At 37.4% G+C, this 10844-nt stretch overlaps 1 protein-coding gene across 6 annotated transcripts in view; it reads right to left on the reverse strand.

The window, feature by feature from the left end:
- Positions 1-10380, reverse strand: part of zmynd12 (zinc finger, MYND-type containing 12) — a 12519-nt gene extending 2139 nt beyond the window's left edge. For 2 of the 6 annotated variants that reach the window (XM_066643480.1, XM_066643479.1), the window contains exons 1-8: positions 9791-9954; positions 9549-9675; positions 7903-8044; positions 6617-6788; positions 5823-5992; positions 5165-5287; positions 4994-5075; positions 3714-3871 (exon numbers count right to left, since the gene is read on the reverse strand). In XM_066643480.1, the coding sequence (XP_066499577.1) occupies positions 3714-3871; positions 4994-5075; positions 5165-5287; positions 5823-5992; positions 6617-6788; positions 7903-8044; positions 9549-9675; positions 9791-9830 (1014 nt within the window). In that variant the 5' untranslated portion in view covers positions 9831-9954. The other 4 variants (XM_066643483.1, XM_066643482.1, XM_066643484.1 and 1 more) reach the window with 4 other exon arrangements.
- Positions 10381-10844: the final 464 nt, after the last annotated feature.

Raw genomic sequence — 10844 nt, forward strand, 5'->3', positions numbered from 1 at the left:
GTGTGTTGCCCTGTGAAGGACTAGCACCCCCTCCAGGGTGTATTCCCGCCTTGCGCCCAATGATTCCAGGTAGGCTCTGGACCCACTGTGACCCTGAACTGGATAAGCGCTTACAGACAATGAATGAATTGTTGTCTATGTTGTTTCCTAAAATTATGACTGTATATTTTACATACATATATATATATATATATATATATATATATATATATATATATATATATATATATATATATATATATATATATATATATATATATATATATATGTAATCAGTTAATTGTTTACAGCTCAGTTTTTTTTTTTTTACGTGTAGATGGGAGAAGCTCCTTGTGTGATTGCTTAATATGTACCTCATCAAAGACATACAGATTACATTAAAAAGAAAAGCATATTAATGAATAGACAGTGTCTTCAAGGTCAAAACTCACTTAGAGAGAACTATAGCACAATCTCATATTTGTACCTCAGAAGTTACAGTGCACTACAGAGTATTGTTAAGGAGATTATTGAGCTGCTAATTTGTATAGAACAAGAGCAATATATTGTAAAAAAAAAAAAGTAAAATATTAAGAGTATGTTGACACGTGAGAGGTTAAGCTCAATTTAAACTAACTGCTAGGGAAATGTTTCTGTTAGTGAAGTATCCCTGGATGCCACATACACGAGAACAAGGAGAAGGCGATAACCATGGGCTGCAGCTGACGTCACAACGTCGAGTAGCCGCAATATTGCGTATCTACTCATTACTCAAACTCAAATACAATACTACATTGTTTCCGTCAACACATTTAGTGTTCATTTAGACGTCATTTTTAAAAAAATATATAAGTATGACCCATTTATCCATCACGTTTGTAAACAGCTCTGTTCGTCTGTGTCAGTCAGTAGAGATGGCTTGGGCTGCGTCCCAAAGTAGCGCCATAGGTACTGCACATTACCTGGATAAACAAATAATACTGCACCCAGACAGTAAGTAGATGTGAACTTTAAAGCTCACTATAAAATAATTTTGACATTTAACGCACGGCGTGGGCGCAGAAACCGTTATTTTATGATAAACACTGTAACCTAAGAAGGGTGTAGGGAGACATTTGGGATTCAGCCTCGGCTTCGCTGCGGCATGGAAATATATCTCTGACTGATCGCTTACACACTCTGAAGTACTTTATTTAACCTTAACGGCAAAATTCACAATTGTAATAATAAAAAAAACATTTTAATAAAAGCCTTAAGATTTTCCGCGGCATCTGGAGTTTTTTAAACAATGGAGAGATCCCCAAACGTTTAAAAGCACTGAGGATTGCTCTATTCCTTCTCCATAAGTGGGTAATATTGACTTGTTTGCTGTTTCAGATCACTTAAGGTGGAAATGTATCCAATTTCGGGATAATGGCATTACCGAAAGTGCTACACAACTAAACATGTCGTGTAACAAATTCATTTCTGTGGTCATTATTTTTCCTCAAATATAAAGGTGCTAAACCAGAGAAATAATTCAGGCAGACTGTCACAATAATAATAATAATAAATAATAATAATAATAATAATAATAATAAATCTGGGGGATTTTAATTTGAATATACCCTTATTTACAGTGGGATCATATTATTTATCCTGTAAATGGGAAAAATGAGACGACAGAATAGGTGGCTTGTGTCTGTCTTCACACAAAAACAAAACTCGAATAACACGATTACTGAAGCTTGTATATTGTATTTTTATGAATAACTCAGATTCGGACAGAAGAGCAGATAAACTCTGCTCTAGAGTCAGATGTGTAACAGTTTTCCAGATCTTTTTTAGCTCCTAAGACCAAAATGCTAATGTGGCTAACAGATTTTAATAACCTTTTTCTCCTCATTACGCTACACTGTGGGATCCTTTATGCCCCTGACACAAAAAAGGTGATGGGCTTTTGAGTGTTGCAAGACTCTCTCCAGTGCAGGGAGAGGTCCTGTGTATGAGAAACATGTATCCATTTTCCCATATGTTAATATTATTGCTGCACTTATACCAGATGTTCGGTCCCCAAAACGGCACCCATACCCCAAAAGAAAAACAAATGAGCATCAATGAATACATTTTTTGCTTCTTTGGACTGGTCTGAGGGGTCAGAACTATAAATATAAATGCACCCCACAAAATTAACAATACTTTTACTTGACTATGTGTTTAGATTACTGAGCATGGCTGTTTTTATGATTACTGTACAACAGACCAGTCAAGTCTACAGCCCTTCCGAAAGAGTTTAGCTCTTGTAAGGTTTGAATCCCATTATGACCAGTGTCACACTAAAGCTAACTGTCTTTATCCCTTTGGCTTTAGCTATTTGTGCTAATCCCTATATTAGACTGCACAACCAAACCTCAGAAAAACATGCATGACTGAACTGGGTCTTAGACATACATATAAAATAAGAATTTGGGTTAGTACAACAGAAACATTAGTACAACATTTCTGTACAAACATGTGGTTTATGTGGTGTGTTATTTATATAACATTACCACGATTGGCATTATAGTGATGCTTTCAGTCTGTCTGTATTTTCCTTGAGCAAGATAAACTGAGGAATGACAGTATATGTTTAAGACAGATTCAGAGGTACAAATTGGGACCAGAAGGGTATAATCTCTTGGGGTTCAGTGAGCCAAATAAAGTGGCGTAGGCCAGCCAGCTCAAGAAGCAGGGTCACTAGGTCCAGACATCCCTTACTTCCAAAGGATGTTGAGAATTCAGTATGGTATCAAACCAACTAACTTAGGCACTTGGTTGATGTAGAATTATATACTCATAACTCAGACATGTGTATTTTGATTAAAGAATATCTCGCTGTAATAGCATTAAAGGAATATTCAGACTGATGATGTATCTGTAGGAAATTACTGATTACATCTAAAAGCTATTATATTTTGCTTTAAAATGCAAAACTAAAATGCAAGTGTTTCTATCTTTCTGTACTTTGACAAACACTGGACCATGTAACATTAATGATGGGGCATTTATATAACAAATACATTTTTCTTCATTAATTTAAAATGACAAATTTTATGTTTTAAAGTAACACCCCCCCCCCCCAGGCCACAACACTGTCTATGAACACTTTCCTCTTTTTCTTTCTTTCTCTCTATCTCTCTCTCTCTCTCACACACACACACACACTATAGTTTGTGTGTGCTTATGTTGCTTGTATAGGTAGCAGTGTTAACAATGAGTACATATTGACTTAGTCAATGAATTTCAAGGCAGAAAAGGTGAGCAATTGTAAGTATAATACTATTGAATTTATGGGTGTTTAACTATATATATATATTTAAACACCCATAAATTCAATATTGTTAAACTTATATTTGCTCACCTTTTCTGACTTGAAATTCATTGACTAAGTCAATATTTATATATATATATGTCCAGTCAAAAAAGAAAAGGTGAGCAAATATAAGTTTAACAATATTGAATTTATGGGTGTATATATATATATATATATATATATATATATATATATATATATATATATATATATATATATATATATATATATATATATATACACACACACACACACAATACAATATATGTATATCTGTGTGTGTATATATATATATATATATATATATATATAAATATATATATATATTTTTTTTTTTCTTTCTTTTTCTATTTCTTAAATAAGGGTGCATGTGGAAGCACAATCTGCTTTGGCCAGCAGCTACCTCATTGTGGTCATTGCAGAGGAACCAGAGCATGGCCAGAGAGTGACACAGCAATGTGCTCTGAGCGTGAGAGAATGTGCGATGCATTTCTGCATGCTGCTTCTGAGCCTCCAACATTACAGTCAGCATCTGATGCACCTCAGCACGTTTTGCCTCATCTGAAATGACATATCACAAACATGTACAGTACCCTGCAAAATCTGAGACAATCTCTTTTGTTTACTTTTGGGTCAAAACAGCCATTAGAAGTTATCTTTTCCATTATCAAAATAACCGTTTATATATATATATATATATATATATATATATATATATATATATATATATATATATATATATATATATATATATATATGCCTTCAATACAGCTTCTTTTTGTTTTGGGAAACTTACTTTCAGTTTTTCAAAGAAATCTGCAGGAATATTTTAATTTTAACTGCTGTTTAAACAATCCTTTGAACTTTATATTCTTCATGTATCAGTTTGTCTAAATATTTTTGCTAAACAATTAATGGTGGGTAATCTTTTCATAGCACTCTGCGTTATATACAAGATAGCACAGAGTAGAGATGTCATGCCAGATGGCTACACGCATGCCTCATAAAATGTGGCACAATGCAGTGCTGTAGCTGAAATGTTTTCTTTTCCCAAGTCAGGTCAGCCTCGAGGTTGGTCTTAAATTAGCTGAGCCAAGACCAGCAGCTTAGTGTATATCGTAAAAGAGGCCAAACTCATCCTGCTCAGACACACTGATCTCTGCACAGCCGGACTTGAGGAGCAACTATGCCATGACACTGCTGTGTTTAACAGGCTTAGAGAGGGAAAAAGAGAACTAGGGCAGGAAAACACATAGACGTGGACAGGAACAGATGCACACATGCTGCATTAAGCTGTGTCAGGGTGGGTTTTAGTCATCTGCTGGAAAGGTGCAGCAAAGCTGGTTTTGATGTGGGATATAGAATCAGGATATGCTAAAAATAGTCCTGGTGACCTTGTTCTCTATTTTCACCCACTACACACATATATAAACATGTTCATTGTTGAATCACAGTTCAGAAATGTGATTTAGAGATAGGGTTTACATTTCTGAATGCTTTCAATTCACAACCTCATACTGACACCAAGAAAATCACTACATCCCTTGGGCACAGGAACGATTTCCAGAGCTACATACACCCACACACTTCGCAGATACAGCCTGTTTGGTGTGATCATCTCACTTCTGCTTTGGTTCATAGTTAAGATACAGGAGAAAGGATACAGAGATACAAGATGCTCACCAAAGTCAATCTCTCTCCAAGTGCCTTTGTGTTTGTAGGATTCAAGCAGCTTAGTTAGGTGACCATGCCAGGTACTGGCAACCTACACACAAACAAAAACACACTGCACTGCAAGGAGGCTTTGACAATTGGATAAATATGGTGAATGGTGAGTAGATGGTATTTACATACCTGAGAGTATAGGGAATTAGCAATTTCCAGTTTCTCCTGTTTCAGGAAGACATTTGCCATCAGAAAATACCCTCTTGCTGTCTCAACACTGTTCAAGCCTAACTCCTCACTTGCATAGTAGACCTGCTTGTACAAACACATTTAGAGTTGGATGTGCCCCACACTTCACACAACATACTTCTTCTAAATGAAAGATTGCATAATTCTAAGTGATCCTGCCTCACTTAGTTACTAATGTTGTGTTTGTCAGACTTTCAGTGCAGTAGTAAATACAGCAATACATTTTAAAAGTTTTATAAGGGGCTGGAATGAAGGATACTATTCTCTCAGATGAGCAAACACGAGCATTAATGCTAAATCTTGCACCAAAGATAAGAGATCTCACTTTAATTTTATTCTGTGACAATATATTTTATTCTGTTACAACATTGAATCAAACTATTGTAATTTAACAAACGTGTTCTATTTTGGTCAAGATATTGCAGACCAAATGTACATTAGTTAATTCACTAATGTACTCTTGCTATATGGCTAAGCTTATCACAATCCAAATATGTGGCAACATAATCAAAAGAAGTAGTCTTTCAGCTATAACATGGCCAACATCTACATATCTAATTAAAAAATGCATTTTTTACAATACAAAGGGGACACTGACATCATTGGCAAAATGTAGTAGAGCAGAATGGTAGTTTCCTAAGGCTGTATACAGACGACCTAAGCTCCTATGGAGCTTATGAAGAACCATCCTACTGCACCCTGGAGTCTTCATCACTGCCCACTCTGCCTGGGAGAGAAAGCCTTCAGCCTTAGTGAGAGAACCTAAACCTGTGAAAACAGACACAATAGAGGATGAATGAACAGCTGGAAACTCATTCTGTGTTTTTCTTGCAGATTAAAAACAGTTTATATATTTAAAAAAATGTATTAAAATAAAAATATATTTATAGCTAAACTGATCAGACCTAGTTTATTATTAAAATGACACATGATTCAAAATCCTATAACAATAAAATGACTATATTAAATTTAGCTTGAAATATAGGATATATGCTGTCCCTTCCTGCATCAGGGCCTTGTTCTGACAGAAGCGCTTGTGTCTTCTCTAGTAGACACCACTAGGCAAGCACTAGTAACTAGTTAGAGTTAAAACCTAGTGGTGAACAGGAAGCTATATACATAAAGACAAGAGCTTTAAAGCTCAAGCATACAGCTGTACAAATCCTAAATCTGTCAATTCTTATTTTATTATTATAAAAAGAAACACTTCTACACTTTACACTGTTTTGCAGTTCTATTGTTAGTTTTGTTTTTTTAAAAAATACTAGGCTGCATTTTTATATTTTGTGTTCAGACTAAAAAGTAAATATTAATATGTCTAATCCAAGAGCCATTTGATCATTCATATTACACAATGCTGGGCAGAAAGATCTTGTTTGGTTTGTGACTCACCCACATTGGCTTCAGCGAGCAGCAGATAGGCTGGTACAAGCTTTACAGCATCAGAGCTATAAAGGTCCAAGGCACAGCGCAGTGAGAGCTGAGCTGCAGGCAAGGCTTCCTCATATTTGCCCTCTAACACCTGTCCCTGGGCAGCAGCATAGGAAAGCTCCAGCAGCTGCTCCTGGTGTCACACACACATTCCAATGAGATGTTGAATTGGTTAATTGGCTGTCAGAAAACACATAGGCAGTGTACTGCAGGGTTGTTTGTTTCTATGAGCAATATGTTCACTTACATAGGGCCAAATCCCCTAAATGTTGAATACTACCTTATGCAGATATATTTGTACTTGTTGCCATAGATCTGCTAGTTGGATGCAGTCCTCGCTTCTCATGCTAAAATGGAGGGTATTAACTCCAGTCTTATACAATGTTCCGAACACGTTTATACTTATATTTATACAGCATAACATTCATTGGGGGACATTGGAGCAGCTGGACATGAGCCTAACATCATCAGGCCCGATGCCAAGTGTCAGCTAGAGGGTATAAAACATTGGGCTCTGAAGCAGAGGGTTAAGTTGGAGTTGATAATGTAATCCAAAATATACACCCAACATCAGTGCTTTTTTTACCCATTAAAGGCACAATATGATTCTGGAGAACAACAGTTCCACATATGGAGCAGGAATACAGCAATATCTTCATCCCTTTTCATGCCTTTCAAACTTCTAAGGTCTCTCCATTGTCCAAAGGCCTCCAGGTGCTCTTACCTGCCCGTGACCGAGTGGGCTATGGAGGGAGAAAGAGCCAAATCCAATAACAAAGGGTGCCATAGCCAGTAACATAGAGAGGGAGCACTGGAGCCCCCTCCAAAGGGAGGGTGTTCCAGAGTAGGCAATGGAGAGGGAGAGTGGTAGTGGGTTGGGAGGGTGCTGTGGCCTGCACCTGCACTTCCACTTGCATGTGTATGTGCAGGAACGCCCCATGTTGCTGATTGGCTGGAGTAGTTTTTCTGTTTGGTCCGAACCACTCTGTTTCTTTCCTCATTTTCAGACCCAGGGATGCGTACGAACCGAACATTTTTCCAGTGCTAAATGAACGGAAGAGCTAGCGAACCTCAGGGGAACATTCTGTAAACTTTACAAAAAGTGTATTGAATTCAAATCATAGACAAATGCTTTTGATCTTAGAAAACATGTGTATATACACAGGGTGTGGGTATGTAACAATGGTGGCATGTACACTTTAGGAAGGTCAATGAAAGAGTGAAAAAGTGAAAATGAGTGTGTGTACCAGTCTCTTTTGTGCCTGTGCCTGGTGGTGGTCCCTGTCTGCTTGCAAAGAGTAGAAGGGAGTAGGAGCTCGGATGGGAATCAGCAGTTCACAGACTCTATGATGAATACTGTTCCAGTCTGCCTGCTGGTGTGCCACGTCACTGCAGACACACACACACACACACACACACTAGTAAATCTGCTACATCAGTGCACTGACATTCCAAATGCCTGTTAGACAAAATCAGACTTCTGCAATATACTTTTCAAATTTTGCAGCACTTTCATCTTTTATGCAGTTTTTCATAACGTCATAAAGTTTACAGACACCTGCTAAGGATTTGGTTTCCAGGAAAAGAGTGAAAAGGAGTCCCCCCTTTCACCTTTGCTGCAGTAACTGTGTTCTTTTGATAAGGCTTTACATAACATCAGAATATTGCTCTAAAGGAAATGGTTGTAGCCATTAGAGAATTAGATACTTACTTGTGGATATTTCACTCTGGATCCCAAACCTGAAATTTAACTCATCCTACATCCCTCTCTCTGATGCTAATGTGTATTTGCTCTAGATTACACAAGATTGCACAAGGGCATAAAACTGAACACAGTAACCAGCCATTGTTATATATCAAGGAAGTGAAATCGCCTAGAGATACTTGTGTAAAAAACAATGTTTTTGTAGTACTAGATTCACAATGTGCTGTGCAATTTGCGTGCTTGATGTCAGACGCATTATTTTTTTGCCCATTTCTCTCACTGCACCTCCAAATTCTCTCCAGCTGTTTCAGCTCAGTCCACCCCTCTCTCTCACTTCTCTCCAACGGAAACGTTATGTAACATGGCCAACAGTGCCAAGAAAGCAGTAAGTAGTGATTTACTGCCACCTGGTGTACTTCACTTTATATTTCACTTCTACAAAGGCCCTGAGAGATAAATACCCACCGCATTAGGACATAAACAAGAGGATGAAAATTCAGCATTAAAGGCTAAGCACCAGCTATATGGAGGTGTCAAACAAATAAATACAGTGGAATATGAGTTCCTAATTTGTGTTGATAGTCAGAAAACATGTTATTTCTTACTAATTCAAGGAATAAGGTTTAAAAGACCGTTGGACTTCAATCACATTTACAAGAATAACGGTACCTCTAAATTTGAGTTTAGCTTATTGCTAGACTATTGTCATGAATAATGTTGGTTATTTAGCTAGATACTGTCATAACAGTCGGTCATAACGGTGTTTTACCGCGGCGTTGTTCAGCTGTTGTCCACCAGTGACGTCACGGTTGCGATCAAGAATTTCCGTAGCGAGCTCGGGTTTTTCCGTCAATTTAATAAAATTGTCAGTTTTAAAGCAAATTAAGCTGCTATTTTCATTTTAATTCATATTTATATATGTCAGTAACTAAAATAATGTGAAATATTCATGGAGGTCCATTAAGTGGTGCTTAGCCTTTAAAGGTAAAACACAAATATATGAAGGTCTGCACAAACTAGGAGTCTGTTCCACAAAGCCCTTCTCTGCAACTGAACGGGATTGGTTCCTGATTTATGTTGTAACAAACCCTGGCTGTGTGAGTTTGCCCATTTGAGACCATATTAAGAACACGACCAGTTCAAAGTTTAAGTTCTAACCCAAATACTGAATTTGTCTCATAAACTCACCAGTAAAAGGCGACTCGACACTTTGAGCACTGGAGATGAGCTGGTTTCTGACAAAGTTCACACAGCTTCTTCTGTCCTTTGGGGCTTGCGAGTGGATTGATAGTGACTGACATCCCAGATCTCAAAACTCGCCAAAAAAACAAGAAAGTAACAATTATTTACGCCGCATTATAAAAAAAGAGAAGAAGGAAAAAAGAAAACAGGGAAGATAAGCACTTAGCGGGTTGATTATTAATCCTCACAGCTAGTAACGTTTACGGTAAAGTTGTGGATGAACGTCATGGACAGCTTTAGTAAAGTAATTACTAAACAGTTGATGGAAGTATATTATAAATGTTGTAACTAATAGAAATAATGAAAATTATGCAGTCGTTTTCAAGAGCCTCGTCTCGTTTGTTTCTTTCTCACTACGTTTCCATGGTAACGACAGTCAAAACCCAACGGCAGTGCTAGGCTGCGTCCAAAACCACACACACACACTAGCCCCCTACATACCTCTGCTCTAATTGTTATATGAAAACAGTACACACCATTTCTTCGTGTGCCTTATATTAAGGTGTTCTCAGGTGCATTTCGAGGCTATTAACTGTGGAGGAGGAAGAGCAAAGTGCAAAGATAATGGTCGTGTTGTTGTTGAACAAACGCTTGGACGCTTAAAATGCTTATAATAGATAAAAAAAAAAAAGGGAAATGAAATAGTAACCAAACTCACGATTTCTGACAAAAACAATCGTAGTGGTATCGGAACCAGGTAGTGCTAGCGTGTTTAAACACGTCTTTTAGACATTAATTGAATTAAAAACTGCACTTATTCAATTTGGCCCCATCTAGCGGTGAAAGGAGAAAACAATTGAAACGAGCAGATTTTATTATTTCGAGTGTATAGTGTGCGTACAGTACACAGCGAAACGACACTCTTGGCTTGCTCGGAGGAGGCTTGGACCTGGATCTCTGTAAAGCTGCTTTGTGGCGACGTTCTGTTTTGAAAAGGGCAATTTAATAAATATTAGCAGGAATGTATGCATCCAGAAATGTTAACATTAACACGTACACTAATTAGCAGCACATGGATAGAAGTGATTGTAATAAAGAATTCACTGGCCCTTTTTTGGCATTTACATGGTCACTAATTCTGCATTTCTCTAACAGCTGGGATTATCTTTTGGCGTTGTATCACACTCGTATTACTGTTTAGGATTCTTGCGTCCTGTATCTAGGAGTGTCTTCAGTGGTATCAGGACTTTAGTCCTATTTTACTGGTGATGTATTCCCTGAACAAGGCAACAAAGCTATTCA

This window comes from Hoplias malabaricus, chromosome 14 (genome assembly GCF_029633855.1).
Source record: "Hoplias malabaricus isolate fHopMal1 chromosome 14, fHopMal1.hap1, whole genome shotgun sequence".
NCBI lineage: Eukaryota > Metazoa > Chordata > Actinopteri > Characiformes > Erythrinidae > Hoplias > Hoplias malabaricus.